This window comes from Mytilus californianus, unplaced genomic scaffold, assembly GCF_021869535.1.
Source record: "Mytilus californianus isolate M0D057914Y unplaced genomic scaffold, xbMytCali1.0.p SCAF_8, whole genome shotgun sequence".
Classification (NCBI taxonomy): domain Eukaryota; kingdom Metazoa; phylum Mollusca; class Bivalvia; order Mytilida; family Mytilidae; genus Mytilus; species Mytilus californianus.
This window is the reverse complement of record NW_026262734.1, coordinates 34,776,360-34,798,841: the sequence shown is the minus strand read 5'-3', so window position 1 is coordinate 34,798,841 and position 22,482 is coordinate 34,776,360. Positions and strand designations below refer to the sequence as shown.

General features: G+C 32.1%; 1 protein-coding gene across 2 annotated transcripts; it reads right to left on the bottom strand.

The window, feature by feature from the left end:
- Positions 1–3,155: 3,155 nt before the first annotated feature.
- On the bottom strand, positions 3,156–21,718 carry LOC127712688 (fibrinogen-like protein A). Of its 2 annotated transcripts, XM_052219286.1 has the most exons (6): positions 21,605–21,718; positions 15,451–17,558; positions 12,189–12,319; positions 10,333–10,429; positions 6,842–7,006; positions 3,156–3,750 (listed from the first exon to the last, which is right to left on the bottom strand). In XM_052219286.1, the coding sequence occupies exons 2-6, from the start codon at positions 17,552–17,554 to the stop codon at positions 3,521–3,523; spliced, it is 2,727 nt and encodes a 908-aa protein (XP_052075246.1). In that variant the 5' UTR covers positions 17,555–17,558; positions 21,605–21,718; the 3' UTR covers positions 3,156–3,520. The 2 variants fall into 2 exon arrangements, with proteins under 2 accessions (XP_052075246.1, XP_052075247.1); XM_052219287.1 differs by lacking the exon at positions 15,451–17,558 and having other exon boundaries at positions 21,605–21,668.
- Positions 21,719–22,482: the final 764 nt, after the last annotated feature.

The following is a 22,482-nucleotide window of genomic DNA, read 5'->3' as shown; positions in this document are numbered from 1 at the left end:
CCGACTTTATATCCGGATTGTATGATTGCTTATAATGTGAAATTTTAAATGCATATACAAACAAATATAATAATTTTATCATTTTGACATTGAGACCCTGTCATTTCGAAAATTCTAATCTGCTGAAAAATTATATTTGATTACATGTAATAAAATTGAGAATGGAAATGGGGAATGTGTCAAAGAGACAACAACCCGACCATAGAAGAGACAACAGCAGAAGGTCACCAACAGGTCTTCAATGCAGCGAGAAATTCCCGCACCGGAGGCGTCCTTCAGCTGGCCCCTAAACAAATATATATACAAGGCCGTCTTAGCAGATTAGAAATGACAGGGTCTCAATGTCAAAATGATAAAATTATTATATTTGTTTGTATATGCATTTGAAATTTCACATTATAAGCAATCATACAATCCGGATATAAAGTCAGTTCCGAACCGGTACTGACTACACTAGATTGTAAATCGCAATTGTTTTGGTAAAATAAAATGAATGTTTGGCTTTTTTCAGATATATTAATATTACTATTCAAAGAAGGCTATTTAAGGTTATTTGTGCTCTTATGATACTCCTTTATTACTCCTTTGTAGTGTTTTAGAGACCCATAATAGACGGATGTCTTTGCAATATATCAAACTGTAAATCGTTTGTAGTAGTGCATGATTTAAATGGAAACAACAAAAGATCTATCATCAACCCAAAACATTTCAAATAGCAAAAAGTGTGTATATGACAGTTATAAATTAAATCCTAATACATGCATCTTAACTTTCTATCTAATTGTAGAATTTTTCCCACTCAACTATTTACATTACACCTTTGTATATTGACAGCTGATACAAAAACGACTATATTAGTTGACTTTTCATGTACTTTATGATTGATATTTGTGTCTCCACCATAAGAGCCCCGCATTCAGGCAACAATAATCGAGATTCAAAAATCCAGACTCGAATAGTTAATGTCCCTCGTTAAGTATTGGTAACAGTACCGTATAGTAAGCTACAAAAGGCCCCACATGAAGTACAGGTAATATGGCACAATTCTAAAGAGAAATTATACTGCCTGGTATATGATAAAACAATAAACAAAAAAACTAAAAACAAATCTGACAGACTGCAAACAACAACAAGCACTGAATTATTTGTTATAACTTTTATGAAAATAATACACGAAGAAGATAACAAGTGGTGTATTATACTTATTGCATTTACCGGTATAGACTTTACCTAATCAAAACCATGCAATACCGACTTTTACTTTACGAAGAATGAATCATAATTGATTTGTATCGCTGCTGTTCGAATATTAGTCCCCGAGGGTATCGTTAAAGTTTTAGTGTTCCTGGTGAAAGTAAATCCTGAAAATGTTTCGGACATACAAAATTAATAAAGTGTTATTTGTATATAATTTCAAAAGAAAGGATTAAACATTATAGTAACTATTAAATTTCACAAAATAAACAATGTACAATATAACAGTATTATGATGAATTTGATCATCAACCATCACATTGCATATACAGAGTTGTGTTGTCTTATAGATTAATAATAACATGTTTTAATAGAAACGGGTCAAATCAAGGCAACAGAAATTGATCGACAAAACTGAGGGAATCACATACACTCCAAAAGGAGCGAGACCGGTTGCGTCGACAGAGTAATCGTCTCCCTATATGCATACATCACCTGCCATGCAAATGCATACTTAGTCAAAATATAACAAGCGGGAATAAAACACAATCGGTAAAATGGCAGATCAGACGACTTTGATGGTATCTAAAGATCTTAAACTGCGAAAACATGTTGGTAATGATTTGATACACCGATACATCGTATCGTTCAACCAATTCGTGATAATGACCGAAAAACCTTTATAAAAGGGGGGCTTTAATATACGTGTTAAATTTTTATAAATGTTTACTCTTGTTAGTCTGAAAATATATTTTTTTCGTTCGAAGAGTATCAGGATAAACTTGTATAGACCCTTCTCTGAATGAATAAAGTGGATGTACCTCCATTGCAAATGAAAATATAAGGTTATTGGATTGTGTAATTGGTTAAAATAAATGTTAACAAAGCACAAACTGACATGAAGACAGCACAAAATCGTAATATACATGTAATACGACAAACGATCATCCTAAGGTCATAGTACTATTTCCAATACGGTGTGAATCAACAGGTCTTATATTTCTGCTTTTTTATGGTCAATATACATAAATTGATGAAATGTTGCTTGTTTTAAAGTGTTATGAAATGAATGAAAAGTTGTCATTGTTTTTTTCTTTTATCTCACATTATTTCCCTTTGTAGAAGCGATGAATCAACAGAACTTCATATTATGTGTGTCGAATGTTAAACTGAGCTATAATGACGTTTTCTGATACATGAAGGAAATGATTGTTTTCGCCTACAAACCTTACAGAATAATAAAGATAGAAAATTGTTAAGCGCCAAACTCAAATGGACCGCAACACTTGATAAATTGATGTAAAAGCAAGTGAATAATGTTACAACAAATCTAAGTTGGCATTCTTAGCAGGATCAATAATGACCTTTTACAGGTTATTATGTTATACCTTGAAACATCTTTCGTTAAAACTTCCTATCGTCGGGTTGTTCTTCAAAAGAAAGACAATGTCAGGAGCCTTTAATTCAGAAATTGTCGGTTTTTTTTTTCATATTTGTTTTTCGTCTAAGGGTTTGTACATAGATCAGGCTGTTAGTTTTCTCGGTTAAGTTTTTACATATTAGTCATTTTGGTGCCTTTTATGGCTAACTATGCGGTATGGGATTTGGTCATTTTTGAAGCTCGTACGGTGACCTATAGTTGTTATCTTCTTCGTCATTTAGTCTCTGGTGGAGAGTTGTCTCATTAAAAATCAAACCACATCTTCAAATTTTCTATTATTGTAAAAGGAAATAACTCCATAAAGCTCCATATACACTTCTAACCAATTATCATTTAACATGTGTATTGCAGTTTATTGTTCATATCTGAACTTTAAATATTAATTTTGTTGTTGACTACAAGAGAAAAAATTATTTTACCATTTGTGTAAAGGAAGCAGGATACCTGGGTTCGTTTGATCTTGTGATATAGCAGTAAGTGCATGCAAAAATTGCTCGATAACAGCAGAGAAAACGCAAAACAAATAGATTTATTATTTATTCCTGATAGACATTCATTTGCCTGTTAACTCAAAACCGAGTTGCAGTAGTAAAACTGAAAATAAAAGAAACTTTGAATGCCGACTTTCAAATGTATATTTCTTTAAAAAAAAATGATTTTGTCGAGGCAACTCAAAAGCTTTTAAAAAAAATGGTGAATAAAATCCATAAAGTTTACAATTTTAATTTAAAAATATTTATTGTCAGTTCAAAACCTTTTTGGGGTTTTTACTTCCTGGTTTGTGAAAAGTGCTAGAGGAAGATGTGATAAAACAAATTCAGCTTTAATATTGTCAAATATAAAATAAAACACACAAAAATAACTTGGGTGAAATAAGAGATACTTTTACACATTTTCCATGCGTATCATCATGGTTGATGTTTTAATACTGTCATATGTTGACTTCCAATAATACCAAGAAATTCCTGCTGCTTTTGTTCCTTTATACTGACCATTTAGGTTTGAATGATAACAGCTACCATACCACCAAGCTCCCCTATAGTTTACTGCGCATGTTTCTCTATTGTCATCCTTTGTACTGAATGTCCTACCGTTATGATAGGCCAGACTGTCACCTTGATATGACAAAGAATAAATTTAACATTTTTGTGAACAAATATAGCAATGTCATAGGCTCCCTTCTTTGTGGAAAATCAAACAAATTTTGAAACAAAAATGCCCTATAATTCAACGGTTTGATATAAATCTTATTTAACAGGTCCTTCTCTAGTCGTCAATTAAGGGCATATGATACAGTTTTGATCCCAAGGTGAATTTTTGACGAAAGTTTGCATACAAGCTATTTTTCACCTGGTCAATTCAAATATGTAATAAAAAATATACCTTCATTGGAAAGACATACTTAACTTTTTTGTTCAAAAGGTAAACGCAAGCGGATTTTTGTAAAAGCATCTGGAATATCTTCTATGTATAAGTGTGCTTTGAATTTGTGTTACAATTCTTTGGAAATTATTCATTTTTATCACATTTCTATGATCATAGTCAAAGAACGACATTTTTTGCTGTATATTTATAAAATTGAAAATAAAATCATCGGTGATTTGTTCATAAAAAAATTGGCGCAAATAATCCTCATACATATTCAAGGCAAATATCATTTTTCAAAAGAGGGGTCCGTGAACTCTTTTACAAGTTAAATCAGTCTGAATGATAAAAATCAGTCGAAAATGCATCTTTTCCCGTTATGTCACAGTTTGATGTCGTGAAAAAAAAAAACATTTTACGTTAGCAACGTCATTACCTCCCCTGTAACTGTATCGTATGCCCTTAAGACGAGAAAACAAATATTTACAGATGTCTAGATGTAAAAACCAAATGGTCCTAAAGAATGACGAGAGTCATTAAAACGTGTCAAGTGATAATTGCTTTAAAATCAGACAAGTTTTGAATGATTTTAAACAGAGACTGACAAATGTTTTAGTCGACATAATCAGTTTATTTGCGTTTTATATTTTGGTATTCGTTTTTAAGGGGAATAACTCCTGTGAGAAGTCATCTAACAGTTTCTATGTAAATAGAAAAAAGGTATATCTCAATTTTTTTTAACATTTCTGTCGCTGCCAGATTTTCTCTGTTCATAGCGATTTTTAGGATCATGGGCAAATCTTGCATTTTACCCCCATGTTCTTTTTTTGGTCATGTCGGTCATATTGGTTGGCAGGCTTGGTAATGAAAGGATAAACATTAAACCATGAACGTTTTCTTTTTTAATTTTATGTTCAGTTTGTATATTCATTCTTTTGTCCATATACATCTTTTGTCGTATGAAAGTCCGTATAACAAATGATGTTGTACTCTTCTGCCTCCTGCAACGCTGACCTTTGATGCATTTGGTTATTTCTAAGGACCAATTGATCAGATAGCTTTTTAAATCTACGTATTTATACATCCCTACCTTTCAGATGTTAAGGTTTAACTGTACTAATGGACACTGAATTACTATTAAACGGCTCAAATATGATTTCAAATGAAGAAAACATTATTAATTTCTTATGGTACAAAGGTTCATTACTAGTATTAGATCTAAAAGGTTTACAAACTAATAATTCACACAATATACCTGTAATCATTTGTTCCTAATAGTTGCATTTTTCCTTTTTGTGAGTTCATCATGAAATTCAACTGACATTTTCAATATTTTTATTGTGTAACAGAGCATGAGCTTTGATTTATTTTTGTATATTGTATACAATTCAACAAAAATGTTAAAGGGAAAATTCGCGATTTTTTACTTATCATTTTATTATGTTCATAAAAACATAAAAAAACACATTCACCAAGTTTTATTTAGATATGAACACTAATAAGAAGAAAATTGGAAATTATTAATTTCATTTATTGGAATTTACCAGTATATTGTGACGTACTTTTAAACTGTGGCATGCCGGGAGTGGAATTAATATCAATTAATGTCTTGTTCTTTAATCGTTTAATAAAGCAATATAAAGCACATCGATGACTGTTATTGCACAGCTATTAAATAAAAATAATAAAACGAACAGCCGTGCAACTTTTTAAATTCTTATGGTAAAGGCAGATATATATTTTATGGATTTCTGATATGCTTGTAGTAATGAAAGTGATTGGCACAATAATATTTTTTGTGAAATCTTTTTTCCGACGGATATGTTGAACAACCATATATAACTGATAATGTGATGATAATGAATGTATGTTTTCTGACCTTTTAATTCAGTCTAGCATAGATATAATAGCCATAGATGAAGTACTCAGAATATTGCCCACTGAGCACCCTGTAGTTTCCTTTGTAAAATCAAAGGCACGGCGCTGGGTGTGGTGGTCTATGGTGTAGATGATATTTACCGACATCCTCCCAACAGACTAATTGCTTATAACGATTAAATGTAAATTATCGGACAGTCGCCTTATCAGCCGATAATTCATTTGCCGTACCTGTCTCGGGTATAAATATGGAAAGGTGCGGAAGCACTGAAAATCATAAACAAAGAAAAATGGTTTTGGTTGAATATTTTTTGGTAAAAATCGATCAAGAAATAAAAAAAATTGCACCACTGCTAAAAGGGAAACTGGCTTGACAGGTATGTTGAGTAAAATTGTTATAGCACTAGCATCGGTGGAACTTGGGAAACAATTAAGACTTGTATGTTTGACAAGAGGTGAAATTGTGTCAGCTGACGATATTCGCTGTTAAGGGGTCGAACCGAGTCGAATTTTTCTATGGCGATTTGAAGAACAAAGTTCTTATCGAGTATCATTATATGATATGTGAGAAATAACCTTGCGAATGTCAAAAATATTTATTTGTCCAGTAAGGTATAAACTATTGGTTTGAGCAGAATGACTTATTTACTGCCATTAAAAGATTTTTTTTTTGTAAATGAAGAAAAAGATAATATAAAAATACAGTAGTAGATGAGCTATTTTGATACACCCTACCTGCTTTCTTTTGAATATATTTAGAAATGTAAACCATACTTACCATAATGTATTACAATATAACTTTCAGCCGACTAGTTCGATACCGAGTCTCAAATTAATTTGCGAAAAAGGGAGAAAGTGGAAGCTTTAATTAATAATGTGTAACAGCAACATTTTGCAACAGTCTGATACCTTACAAGTTAAACGGGTAGCCGTATGATGTACAACCTTTATTGAGCACCTTACCTGCATTTCCACTAAAACCACTGACTGTCAATTTGTATTTGCTTGAAGCGTCACCAACTAAAAAGTTTTTGTATTTAGCATATGCATGGTTTCCGCTGAAGTCTTCTAAATTTATACGTAGTTGATATTTTCCACTTGACGTCAGACGATGTATTTTTGCATTACCTGAACAAAACAATAAGAGTATTCATGAAAGTGAAAATTTATAAAAAAAGTTGTTGATTTTGTCTTTTTTATTTCAATAAACTATAGTCAAACATACTTGTAGTATTAACACAGACGTTGGCTATATATTACTAGTATGCTACACATGTACATCAGCTTGAATGTATATAAAGAAGATTCGAGAGATATATAGATATTTTACTGATATTAAATCAGTTTTTATAATACAATATTGGATTTCGTCAGGCACACCAAATAGAGATATTTCAACAAAACTGTATCGAGTAGTAAGAGGATTTTTTCAGGGCAATTAACACCTAAAAAATTAAAAGAAGGGCAAAACCATTTTAAAATGAAAATAACACGAACTACAGCTTACAAAACACTAAGTACCACACTAAAACATTTAGTAACTCTGGTCCTCCTTAATGGTAAACCATTACTGCTTAACTATTTGCAACTATCATGATACACATGACAAGTTAAAATCAAGTGATAAGTCATATTCAGTGGAGACATCCGAAGTTAAGAAAAGAAAGATGTGATTGTTGATACAAATGGAACATATCTTTGGTCATATGTGACGTAGGTATTCCATAACGATAAACCAAATCATGATTACTTCAATCAAACGTTCGGTGAAATGACTCTTACTTTCCCTTAAGGAAATCTCCATTTATCTAATCAGTTGTAAATAGCCACAATATAGCCTGAAGAAAAGACATTAAATATAAGCCTTGTGGTAGCGTTTCATCTAAAGGATATAAAGTTTGCCCTTGTAATTTTTTTTTTTCAAAACATGGAATGTCGAAAATATACACCTTAATGTATTTACAATAAACTATTTAATGTTGCTTTCTTTTCATTGGACCTTTCATAAATATTAATTATCATTTTGTTGTGATACTTGAGATTCCCAGGGGTAGTAAAGGGCAAAAATAATTATAACAAATATACAGAACTCCAAGGTAAATTGACAAAGGGGAATTCCAGAAATACTGCAAAATCGAACGTTAGACTTTATCTACCAACGAATCGAATGGAAAACAACAAGCATATTCCATAAATAACAACCAATGATGTTATAACTGACATGCTTCGTAAAGAGCAATAAAGAAATGTAACTTGTTTTCCTGAATGACTCATTTTTGTATGGCGTTTGATTTTCATAAAAGGCTATTTGAAGTGTTGGTTCGGTTTTACCCTATTCATGTTTCGATCATTACAATGTAGAATATGTTTTAATTTCAAAAATTCAATTAGAATGTTTTCAAAAAGGATTAAACGATGATCTACAACCATAAAAAGGAATTAAAATATGAACAGAAAAATAACTTTGAACAGACGATATTCTCTTGTGGCAGACAATAATATCCCACAATTTTATTTTAATATGAAAATAAAGAGATGTGGTGTGATTACCAATGAGACAACTATCTACCAAAGTTCAAATGAAGTGGATGAAAGCAATTATAGGCAACGTACGGCCTTTAACAATGAGAAAACCCCATACCGTTTAGTCGGCTATAAAAGGCCCAGACATGAAAAATATGAAACAATTCAATTGAGAAAACTAACAGTCTAATTTATAACAAAATAATTTACGAAAAATAAATATGACAGACATGAAACAACAACAAACTACATGCTCCTGACTTGGGACTTAATGTATTTATGCCAGGAGAAGGATTAATTACCCGTTGACGCATCTAAAGGAATTCGATTTGATTTTTGCGACTCTGACTTTGTTTATCAATTTGAACTCAATATCCAATATTTGTACGAAACAAGTTTAGATCGTTTTATACCATAATAGTCGTCCAGTCTATAATTTACCGATTGTGTCCTGATGTAAATATATTAAGTAATTTTTTGCTATTTTTTTCAATCGAATGGTATTTTTTGTTATAATTTTCATTTTCTCTTAATTTGATTATAATAACAAAACTGTACGTAATATATTTACGCCAGGACAAAATCGGTAAATTACAGACTCATATTGAGTACTTTAGACGCGTCAAACGGTAATCAATCTATCTTTTATCGTAAATTAAAATAACATAAAAATCTGTAATATGATTTTTAAGCAATAACACGTGGTTTTAGATAACGATTGGAATCTTATTAAAAAGTTTGTCCCATTGAATATCATACCATTTTAAATGGTATGCAAAGAAGGGAAGCCATAGTAGCAGGAAACACATTCTGCTGTGACATAGCAGTCTTTTTACCATATATTTTTTACGTATAATATCATGTACATAAACCTTATACCTTTCTTTACCTATATACTAGAACAATCCCGCAACATCGCGGGTCCGTGACTTAATTAAGTACCTACATCTTATCTTAGCCTGGATTTTTAGTATTCGTATTGTCATCTGATACAGTCATGCTGATTATAAGGTGCACAGTTTTCTTTGCTTTCAAAATCTTTCTGTTTGAACCCGATCTGGTTTTCTTACAAAACCCGGAAACTACATGTGACATATACTATTGGTATCGGTATCGGATTTGACTCGGAACTTGTTAATTATTGGTAATATTAATTATGTGGAAAACAAAAGGTCCTTGAACAGTGTAATTTTTAATCAACACCATTGTCCTATATTAGTTATATAAAAAGGTGAATTCTTTGATTTGTTGTTTTTTCGTCATGCCGGCTAACAAATTGGACCTCGTTATTTTAGAGTATAGATAAGGATAATGATACGTTAGATTTCCTTGATTTGAATGAATATGACATTAACGGCCTCCGCTACATTTCATTTGTGTTTTTTAAAGACATTTTTCACAAAGCCGTCATATGACTACAACACTGACGTCTGTCATTCTTTGACAAAGTAATCCTTTTGCATGCAAAGGTCATGTGGCGCAGGTTCTACTTACCCTTCAGAAGCACCTAAGATTAACCCCGGATTTTGGTGTTGCTCAGTCTTTAGGTTTCTATGTTGTATTCCGTTTCTTTATCTTTTTGACTTTTTCTTGTTTTGCCATGGCGTTGTCAGTTTATTTTCTACTTATGAGTTTGAATGTCCCTTCGGTATCTTTCGCCTCAAGATGTTTGTTCTTGGTGGAAAACGAATACACAATATATTTGATGTTGGAGTTAATGCGACTTAAATAGAATATTCTTACAAAACAAACTCAAATATATCTATTTTACCATTTATAACATGAACAAAAAATACGAATAAAGAAAATACTGAATGATAGTAAGTACTGTAAGATATAGAAAAGTCAATAGCTATGGGGAAGTCCTTTTAAAATATAAGACATAATATAATTTTCTAGAAAGAGGAAAGTTTGTAAAATGCTAAGATTACCTAACCAATATTCCGCACTCAGTTCACCAAATCCATTTTCATATTCCTTCCAACCACGATAGAAATCTGTCTTTCCATTCAGCCTACGCTGGAAAACCTGCAAATATTAAAATTTGAGTATCATTGTTTGAACAGTTCATACGTAATTGCATGGAAACGATATTGTGTGCAATTTTCTGATCTATCAAGGACCATAACTCTGAATTGTATATATCAATATCGAATTCATCTTTATATTGTAATAGAATTTTTTATTTTTTATTAACATTTGAAAATTGTTGGTTAAAAAGGTTGAAAAGTTATTCTACGGAAACTGTTGGTAACCACCCGTCGACCGCTCGCCCTCCGTACATCACCATTTGAAAAACCGGATTAAAATCAAATTAAACATCAGTACGCAATTCTAATCTAAATTGTCTCTTTAATATTTTTACTTCAGACGACATTGACCATATGACAGACCAACATAATTTGTCTTTAATCAAATCTGCTTAGGTCAAAGATTGGCAAATGACCTTTTGAAAGAAATATTCGTCCAAACTGCAATCGAAGAAGCAAATATGGGTGAAAACTGGAAGAATATCATACTTTTGAAACTTATAATACTTCATAAAACAAACAGAACCTTTTTCAAATATAGGTGACTAGTCACCATGCGTTCTTCAATAAAGATTAACATATATGTATAGTTAGCTATTAAAGGCACCGGTCCGAAAAACCTTGACGAGAAATCTCATTTTAAATAAGTACATGTATCATCGTCAGCAGTCGTATATCCAATGTATTTGCCGTTCAGGAATCCTTTTTCATGTACAAACACACAACAACAAATATTTGTTCTACTATGAGTAAGGTTCTGATGAAAACAAAAGTACAGTAGATATCATAGCAATTAAGACACATTCACATTCTTTCTTCAAACTTAATTTCAATGAAATAAGCTAAAATTAAAACAAACTATTGCAAATTTTGTTGTTTCTAATGCTGGAAAAGTTTGTATTGAGATTTTACGCGATTTTGACATGCTTAATCACCTTATATGACTGATCAACGTATTTGAACAGGGTTAATGTGCGTTTTGCGTACAAATTTGTAAGCCTGATATCTCTTTGATAAGTTTTTGTGTTAACAGTGCGTGAAATACTTCAAAACCAGGAGCTGCTGATCCCTTCGCAGCACATACTTTCATTTCCTGTTTTGTTGGTGTTCGTTTTCCTCAATCTTCAGTTTTCTGTATATTGTTTTATGGACTGATGTTCTTCTTGTTGTGTTTTATATTAGATTTGTTGTCACTTATGGAATATCTGTATCACAGATGTCCACGGATATGTTCGACTTGTCGTAGCCATACTCTCTTCCTCTTTTTTCTAACGTGACATTACCGAATGCGACTTATCACTGAAGTTTTACCACGGGTTGTACAAGTAGAGCAGGAAATGCTTACCCATGCGGAACACCTAGTGCACTTCCAGTCTTGGTGGGGTTCGTGTTGCCCAATTATTTGTTTTTTGTGTGTTTTTTGTGTAATGTTGTTTGTCATTTCGTACTTTTTTCTTTTTTGAGGTCTGTTTTTACTGGTGATAATAGTCCACTTGGTGACTTTTCATTCTCTTTTTGTTTTCGATATTAATTTTTCAAAGACATGATAAGATTAGGGAATAGGTTTATATGATTAAGTCATTTAAGAGTAACCCAATTTCTAAGAAAAAAAAACAGTACATAGGAACTACATATTATGATTTGCATGCAGAACTTCAAGATCGATTATCAAAATATTTTGTGAGTTTGTGCACTGGTTATGAAATATTGTATCTTAAAAAACATTTTCGTATATTTTTGAAGTTCTAAATACTTACAGTCCAATAACCACCATCAGTGTCCATATCACAATAAACTTTAAAACCAGAACCACTATCCGGGAAGATCTTATAAACACCACTCGTATGCACCTTTTTATCTAATCCTGAGCAATCCTTTGGTTTCAATTCTAAGATTTAAAGAAAGAATTGAAATATATATCTATGTATAATTTTTCAAATCTTAATTAAGAATTGGACATTTTTGTGCTGATGGCATTCTGATCTGAATATGTGATGGCAATATATTACTTTATAATTGTTGTCATCTTTGATATGGGCTCATCATTAACAAAACCTTAAACAGTCATTTTATAAAATCGTCACAGTTGGTGGAAAACATCACATCACACGTATAGCATTTTTAATACGAAACAAATCATATTCTTCCACACAACATTTTTGCACATCAATCTATCTTTCATTCGTTTTTCGTTTATGTTTTAAGAAGCGTATTTAAGAATTTTCATAATATCAATCTTGTTATTTGTTAATATTTCGAAAACCAAATATGCTTCGAATATACTTTATATACTAACAAAAACTTAGTTATCATATCGTAGTGTGAATCCAATAATGATGTATTTCCCATTTGGTAATAGTGGTACAAATTTAAATTAAAGTTTAAAAGCGCAATATCTTAAATATTTGACTGAGTCATAAAAAGGTATATGGGAATCGAATTTAAGTACATGAAGAGTAACGTTTTGTTCAATTGTTTTTTTAATAGACAAGCAACTTAGATAAATAAAACACCCCCTTTTCTGGAGATAAAACATTTCACTACAAACAATGTTGTTTTAGAAATTTATCCCTATATTTCTATAGGAGATAGATCATAGATTTTTTAACCGTGTAATATCCCCAATTCTGATCTGCTGGATTTGCTAAGAACTGCTCATAGATTGAGTTTTAACCATGCAAACAATTTAAGCATAGTACTACTAAGATAATTTTGATAACAACTATTTTACAGCAAAAATACCCCAAAAAAGTGGAGATACAACACTATAAAAATATTTTTATCTGAACTAACTAGATAAGTAAGTCAATGGGAATGTGGAGATAGAACAGGGTACTTCTAACAAAAACTTGGAGAGTGCAGATATCTTGTATTATAGTTGTATAGGGAGATAGACCATTGCACTTGGATATAAAAAAATATAGATATCAACATTTTTTTCAAAAGTGGACTTATAACACTATAAGATTCACATGACGATATATTTATAGTGTTATCATAAAGTTTTACGATATGAGACATTTTTAAAATATCTTTATAAATCTGTTTTGCAGTTCACAATATTTATCGTTTGACGAGGAGCGATTTATTTTTATTCTTCACCTTTACACTGCGTCTCTTCTTGAAACATACTTTTAGAATAGTAAGTAGAATTTAATGCTGGCATTCTACTGGTTCCTAAAATTATTCAAATGAATTTTTTTATAGATATAAAAAATAAGAGGATGTGGTATGATTTCAATGAAACAACTCTCCACAAGAGACCAAATGACATAGAAGTTACAACTATAGGTCACTGCACGGCTTTCAATAATGAGCAAAACCCATATTGCATAGTCAGCTACACAAGGCCCCGAAATGATAAAAAGTTATAAAATTCAAACGAGAAAGCTAACAAAAACCAAGCAACAAACGACAAATACTGAATAACTGGTTCCTGACTAGGGACAGGTACATACAGAATGTGGCGGGGTTAAACATGTTTGATAGTTTTTCGTTTATAGTTTCTTCTTGTGTTGTATCGGTACACCACTGACCCATGTTAGGGGGATTTACGCATTCAAACAAAAAAAAAAACACAAGAAGGAACTATAAACGAAAAAATATTGAATGCGTAAATTGTTTGAATGCGTAAATCCCTCCCTAACATGGGTCAGTGGTGTACCGATACAACACAAGAAGAAACTATAAACGAAAAACAAATATGAGAAACAGCAACAAACAACAACCAATTGATTATAGGCTACTGACTTGGGAAGGCATTTTCAGAATATGGTTGGGTTAAACATGTTTGTTGGCACCAAAACCGCCCATTACCTGGGAAAGTAATGTAACAGTACAACATAAAACAAACTACAAAAATCAGTTAAAAATTGCTTAACTCATTAGATCGATACACAAAAGAAAAACAACTAACAAAACCACAAACCCGGCGTTGCAGGGAATTTATATATCTCCAAAATATAAAAAGAGACACTAAGTACAGACCAGAGAGTATTTATTATTTTATTTCCGATTGAAAAACTCGTGTATACGCTGTTCTAGAACGTTTTTGAAATTTTTAATGAATTTCTTTCAAACAAGTCTTTTGCTTTGAACGAAAAGTGTTTTAAAGTGTTGGTTAAAGCCTTAATCGTCTTGGGCCTACAAAAAAACTTATACAAAATATTAATATAGCGATAAAACAATCACTAACGAGGTTCCAGACTTATGACACACATATGAACATATGGCAGTGTTTAACTATACGTTGTCAGATCTAAACCGTCCTTTTTTAATCACATCAGTGAACATGCAAAATGTGCAAACAGGAAATACAATAAATTTCGTATAGGAATATCAAATGCCCTATTGAAGAAAAATCAGTGTAATAGATACAAACAAAAGAAACGTTTAGTTTTAATTCAAATTAGTGTTTTGATTTTTATCTCAAAATATAACAGACAATTGGATTGAAGAACATTTGTTCGATGATTACTTTTATAAATAAGTATATTCAGTCATAAAGTAATATGGTGTCCTGATTGTTTCGACCTATGAATTATCCTACAAAATACTAGATGCAGTGATTTAGCAACATCAGTTTAATGTTTACCCTTTTTCAACAAGTCGTTTTTTTAAAAGAAAGAATAGATGTAGCAAAAGTATTACCGTGAAAATATCATAAGTGCTTGGTTTAATCAAAATTAAGACCACTATTTTATACACTTAGTATATAAGTTTCTTTTCAAGAATAGTTAGACATTTAAAAAATCTAAATATTTATTTCCGACACTCATATAGCTATAAATGTCAGTCTGTGAACCAGAAAAATCGATCATTCCAAACTACAGAATTATCGTCATCGATATAAAATGAATAGCTATCTACAATTTTTAAACAAACATTCACATTATCAGACAAATACTGTAAAAACTATTTATTAATACAAGTATTTAAAAGTGCATCAAAGTAATGAAGTATGAAAAAAAAAACATTTAAGTGAGAAGCCTACTTTCCTGTGTAAAACATAATAAATACCTTGGCAGCGACTTCCGTAATATTTTGGTTTACATGAACATGCACCATTAATAGGTTGACATATGCCAGTGATTGATCCCCTGTGGTCACAGTTACAAGGTTGGCATTTAAATCCCATGAAACATTTTGAACTGTCTTTACACTCAAATGTACCATCACAACATCGTTTGAAACATGTTCTGTTCTCCACCTTATCACCTTGACATTTTTTTCCATGTCCCTTTTGTGGAAGCACTGTGTGTCTAGAGCGATTCTGCATCCCTCCAGTTCCACATGCTTTACTACAGGCAGACCAAGGTGTCCAATCACTCAATTTACAGTCTTGCTTTATTTCAATCTCACAATTCTTTCCAAGAAAATTATTTCGGCAATGGCACTGCCCAGTTTCTGAATTACATATGGTTGATACTGATCCCGTATTGTTACAATTGCAGGGTAAACAATCAGATGTTATATGTTTGCATCTGATATATCGAGTACCCTTGCGAGCATACCCCTTAATGCATTTATTTTCAATGTCCATATTATTTACTAGATGGAATTGATCACAATGCACATTTAGAGAATGTTTTATTGATGCACTGCAAGTCGATTCCGTTGCAAATTTTATCTGTTCATTTACGCGCTGTGCAAATAAGCTTAAAACAATTGGTGAATGTTTACGTAAAACATGCCGAACTTGTAATAAGACGGCAAACCCATTTGCCTGTGCAAGATGAAACTGTCGCCATAAATTGTCTATCTTTGCTTTGAAATTGGATGTACAAGCCTCATTCTTATTTCGACTGATGAATCTGGTCAGCAATGATTCTGGTTGAAATATTTCGTCAGGTCGTCGATAATGAAAGTACGAGTCTATTTTGTATAGAGCCTTATGCAAATGATACGCAGTACGCATCAACTTCGATTTGATGTACACCGGTTGTACAGTTTTATCACATGTCATTAATTTTCTCGCATCTTTGATCACGTAGCTCAAGCTAAGATATGTATTATAAAAGGATCCAAGATCAAAAATCGTCAAAACATCTTTCTTTATAGCCCCAATGCTTACTTTTTGAATTATTTCATAAGCAAAACGTATACACGACATAGATGCAATTAGATAATTATTTGCCAATTTCAGATCAATAATATTCCTTACCTTGGGGACTTGATTCAAGGTTGACATGATAGCTACTGTGTCCTTTGCTAAGATAACTTGGTTATGTATTTGACAATTGTCTCCGTCATAGTTCTTTTGACAAAAACACATGTCACGGTTTTCCTTTGAAAGGTGGACACATTTACCATTTTGACATTTAGCTTTACAAACCTTCTTTGAGGAACATTCTTGCACAACTCTTAGTAAGGAGCTTCTGAATTCATACATGTCCTGAGCCCAATTATGTATCTGTGATATTGAATTAATGTTTTTATTAGCAAGCTTCCCATACACAACCATGATTTGCTGAGTTTTGAATATTTTCAATAGTAAGTTAGTGCCGAAACTCAAAATTGTATTTTCGTCACATCCTGATGTTTCGTTCAGTTGCTGAATGAGGGAAACCTTTGAAAACCTTGTTCCGTTTAAAGTTGTCTTCAAGATATGCCAATAGTATTCTTCGATATCAAAATCATTCTTAAACATCTTAATAGTCCATTGCATGCCTGTTTTGCAATCCTCTTGACTTGTACATTTTATCTCTTCTAGTTTCTCCAGAAATCGATTTAGGATTAAAAAACTAAAATCAATGTTTCTTAGTTCGAAAAATATTTCTCTAAAATTTCTACCAAACCCCTTGTCGTTCGTTAATTCAAGTTTTCTGTTTATATCTGTAAATGTTTTTTTCAATTCTTTAAAAATTTCTTGTTCTGTTTTAGGATTAAACTCCTGGATGAAAGAAGCAAGACTATCAACAGTACCTATAAAATTTGTCATCAAGTTGATTTGATTGAAAACCTTCGACCTAGGCTCGGTACTAAATATATCAACAAGATGCCTCCCATCGGCTAATCCAATTTTTATTTGACTCTTCCATTTCTCTCGTAAAGATATTTCTTCTCCAAAGACAAAACATCCTATTAGATTCAACAAACTACTAATGACCATGAATAGTTGCATCTTGCTGGAATACAATGTATATTTTAAAATAAGTATCATAAGTTAACACATGAATACATTCGATATCATTGTACACGAGATCACATTATCATTGCAAGTAGTGTAAGGGTCTTTAAGCCATTAGCTTCAGCGGTCACACCAAGCACTAAGATTGAATACCACACCCATACTTAATCATATGTGTGCTTTATGATATTTTACACATTATCGCCAAATATGCATGAGAATTTAAAACTTCGCAATATTCCTTTTGCACGATCTGTCAATATTATTTCTATATTGCTGTGTAGCAATATTCCAGCAGTACCTGTATATGTAAGAGTCTTAAGTATAGGATACTTTCAATGTGACGTCACGGAACTTAAATCTGATCCTTTGATTTCACCTAAAATCTATTAGAACATTTGGCCTTCAAGGTTTCGTTACTTATTTGACGAACATAAAAACAAAACACAGGCAGTGCTGAAATCTCACCAAACTAGTTTATGGTGATCATTGTTTAGTTCTGTCTCTTTTCCCAGTCCATTTACATAGTACTTAGTGGTATCAGTTTCTATACTAAACATTTTAGTGCATGCACTATGTTTATAGAAGGTCAAAGTGCTGTATATTTTCTGGTGTTCTTCTGTCCCGTAGACATTTACCCAATATCAACCACTTTAACCATCACTGCCTGAGCAAACGATATAGTCATAGCACAACAGTGTTAGTCAGGGAATATGACCAAGTAAAACATTTTGATCTGAACATACACTTAGAAACAAAGGACGCAATTTTTGCAGTTTATAATTTGCAAACAAACCGGTAACATGGGCATGGGCACACGGACATAGATTTGACACAAAAGACACACAAGACATAAATTTGTAACATCTGTGACGCAATATACCGATCTGAGGCTGGACATAGATTTGACTCTTACATACATCTCCAAGTTGATACGATATGGAAGCGCTGGCATCTGTTTCTTATCATGATTTCTTTCATGGAAGGTTACTGCTTACAAAGAAGCTTTTGCATGACGTGTTCCAAGTGTTAAGGTAAAACCGTCACCTCCAAAGTTTTACGGACACTATCATGTCTAGGTTGGTCGTTATTGAATATCTGTGTCAAAGATGACCACTGATATATTCAATTTTCTTCGATTTTGATATTATCAAAACAACTTATCACCGGAATGTTTCTTTTTTTAGCAACATGACGGGTGCCACGTGTGGAGCATGAACAGCTAAAAATTCAGGAGGACCTTAGTTAACCCCAGGTTTTTGGAGGGGTTCGTGTTTTTCGGTCATGGCGATGTTCTGTTTTAATTGGACATAATTTTCGACTGTTCCTTTTGGTATATTACCTCTTTTTTAATAATAAATGAGGACTTTGGTTTTCTGTTTCAAATTGTTTTACATTTTGACATTCCGGGGCTTTCGGGCCTTAAATACAGAGAAATTTATAATTTTGTTTTAAAATCAGATCAGCACACATTTGGCTTAAACACAAGTACCTTATGTAAGCAAAACAGTTCGTATATGAAAACAGTACAAGTTAGCTGGACAATACATGACACTTCACATAGATGGATGATCGGACAGATACAGAGTTTACATTATTTCAACGACCATTCTACAAGGGATGGCATATGTGATTTCAGCCCACTGCATTCAGCAAAGATAAAAGGTGATCTGTTTAAGCGGTCCCCAGAAGTCGTTTGAAATATATTTTGATAATCAAGCTGGAAATTAAAGACATCCGTTAACGTCAAAGACAAGCACAGTTGCCATACATTTTTTTTATTGAAATTGTTTTGATGATCTTTCGAACTTTTGGTCCTCCGTATATACCGAGCATGAAAAATTCTCGGGTTATCTTTTGCCTAGTCCAAGATAACTATAGACGTACATGCCGAGAAAGAACAGCCAAAAATAACATAGTATCCGCATATTACGTTTATCAGTTATATCAGATAATTCCTGCCGTCTGAAACTAATATTTCAACAGAACGTATTATTATAACGAGACCCTTTGTTCAGAAAAGAAGCATGTTTTACTCGACATTGGTAAGTTTTTATTAACACTATTTTTTTTCAGATCAAATAGATTCCATTAATAAAATAAGGAGATGTGGTTTAATTGCCTATGACACACTTATCTATAAAGACAAAATGACAAGTATGTGAACAATTTCATCGAACAGTATCCGCTAGTCTTTTTGGAATATAGTTTGAGTATTCCGTTAACAGAAGGCATATTTCTCATGAGTTTAAGAATTCAAAAATATATACATGAATACAGGATTTGCTTTGCTCGAAGAATCTTTTTTGAAACAACCTTCATCATGTTCCCTCATATGCTATGTTTGTATCTTATACATCCACCATGTAAACATTTTTTTTTCGCAATGCAATCTAAAAAAAAACATTTATTGATGCCTTTATTTACATTTACGCTACCCTTGACTTAGCCTACTGTGTAAGAATGGTTGGCTGGGCAGTAAACAATATTAGTTAGTTGTTTAAAAATCACGCCTAACTCTTTTTAACACTATTTTTTTCGGTTAACACGTGCTTATTTCAGTAAAATTTAAACACAACACATATTCACAACACACACACGAATAAATATAAACTTAATTTTACTAATCACACATTTACAAAATCTGGTAAATCGTAGAAGTTACCTCAGTGGGTCTACGACAGCCCTAGTCGGAACTCAAACTCGTGCGGCTAGCGCATTTGTGAACAAACGTTTGCATATACCTACTTTACAAGGCCCAATCGATCAAATTCGTCTGATATAGGTTGAGGACAATAACACCGAAATGGGTATTATAGCCTAAATGGATTATAAATTTTCAGTGCAAAAAAATAATTTTTGAATAAAGCAAATATTTTGAAAAGTGCATTATTAATGTCAATAGTAACAACTTTTGGTTAGCAACTTTTTTAGAAAACGAATAAGTTGCTAGATTGATTCTTCTGAAAAACAGCACATTCCAAAGGATCACATTCATGAACAACCAGGTATTCAGAAAAGACACTAACCAACGTTGTGAAGAAAATCTTATGTACTGATTGATTTTAATCTTAGATACATGACTTTTTTTTAATTGTTATTGGCTTTGAACTAGCTGTTCGTCTGTATAGCAGACACTTAAAGCCTTCCGTACATACCAAGGACATACGATTGTAAATATTACTTTTAGACGATTCTTTATCTATAACGTGTCTACTGGCTAATGTCCAAATTCTATGATGATTGACAGAGCAGATAGGAAGGCTCATTACGACACGTTTATAATGCCCCTTTTTCCGTACTGTTTGTAAATCAGGCACATTTTGTCCTCCGTTCAAACCGAGGTTAACTTTTGCTCGGGGATCTTTTAGATAAATAATTATAAATATATATTTGGGTGTGTATTTTATATATATATATTCATTATTTCACTGGATTTCGAGTGTTTCATTCGAGTGTATGAAAGTTGCAGGGGAGGGTGATTTGAATGTTGTTTAATTGGTACGTTTTGACAAAGATGAATGTAAGTGACGTCGGATATTTCACATGACGCTTTTTAAGCTTTTTTTGGAAAATTTGAGATTATACTATTTTAAAAATTTCCCTCAACAATATCATTTCAAATTTTAAGGAACAAACCAGAACTACCAGGATTGGTCACACATGTATCATTTGTATCATATACAAAGTTAGAAATATAACGGTTGTTTTCCATGCGTTCCATTGGTTGATAAGGTCTCACATTTGACTTTTTCAGTTGTTATGGACTCTCCCCTTTTTGAATTTACCTCGGTATTTTCTTTATACTTTTAATTTTGTAATCATAAAACTTAAATCACAATTTCTTTTATTTTCAAACAGCGGTAATTTCTTTATCAATATGTGAATTAACACTTATGGCGAACGCGTATTTTAAAGCATGATATGGATATGATCAATTTTGTTCCTTATTTTTATTGGAAATACTACGAGTGTAGCGGTTAGAATTGTGGTTACTTAATAAACTAAATTTAGTTTTCTAGTAGAAAAATGTAAAATACTCACCAATTATTGTTGTTTGTCTTTTTTTCAGTACATTAGCTATTTTTTTAAGGCTGCCACGTAACATTTCGTGATGACAGTAGCTACTAATTAGTATTTATTTCACCTTTTCCAGAGAGATAAAATTTCAAAAAACCAAATATCAATACGTTAGTTTTTATATGTTACATTATAAATGTAAATCTTTGTAAAATACAAAGAGATCAAATTATTGATAATTATAAAAAATAAAGAGTCTTCAATGTTCAAATTGACGTCCAAACTAAAACTTGTGACAAACAGGGTACCTCTATTGTGTAAAGTCACTAATGATGCGATACGCATATATATGTTATTGCTTTTAAATGATTTTATTGAAGTGTTCCATGCTACTGACATATTAAAAGAGAAAAATATGGCTACTTCGTCTTTTTGTCATCACATTTATAACACTGAATCTAAAGATATATTTTGTTAATATTGTTTGTAAGAAAGTGGGTAAAACAACTGTTTTCCGGTGCTAAGTCGGAATTCCAATTCAAGCAAAAGAGAATGGAACGATGTGATAGACTATTTGATTATCATGAAGTTAAATATTTCAGCAAATATGAAACAGATGTGGGGCAAATAAAGGAAGAGCAACCAAACCACACATAACAGACGCAGTTATCTTTATAGTGTGTCAAACTCTATTCGTCTGATGACTAAACACATTGCAAATGAATTGAAAGCTACCAAACCCAAATTTTAAATTCCCGATTTTCGACAGGCACATACCGATATATTGGTCCCATGTTTGTAGCATGTCTTAATCGTCAAAAGAATTGTCTGGTATATTTGTTATGCTGACTATTCAATTTTCTATTTCTGTTTTCATTTGAATTATTTACCTCAGTCCTGTA

Excerpts from the sequence above, each read along its gene's own strand:
- LOC127712688 (XM_052219286.1), bottom strand. The coding sequence starts at position 17,554 with ATGCAACTATTCATGGTCATTAGTAGTTTGTTGAATCTAATAGGATGT. Across the intron at positions 7,007-10,332 it reads GAGTGCGGAATATTGGTTAG|GTAATGCAAAAATACATCGT; the intron begins GTAATCTTAGCA and ends TGTTTTGTTCAG. Across the intron at positions 3,751-6,841 it reads TGGTTTTAGTGGAAATGCAG|GTGACAGTCTGGCCTATCAT; the intron begins GTAAGGTGCTCA and ends TGTCATATCAAG.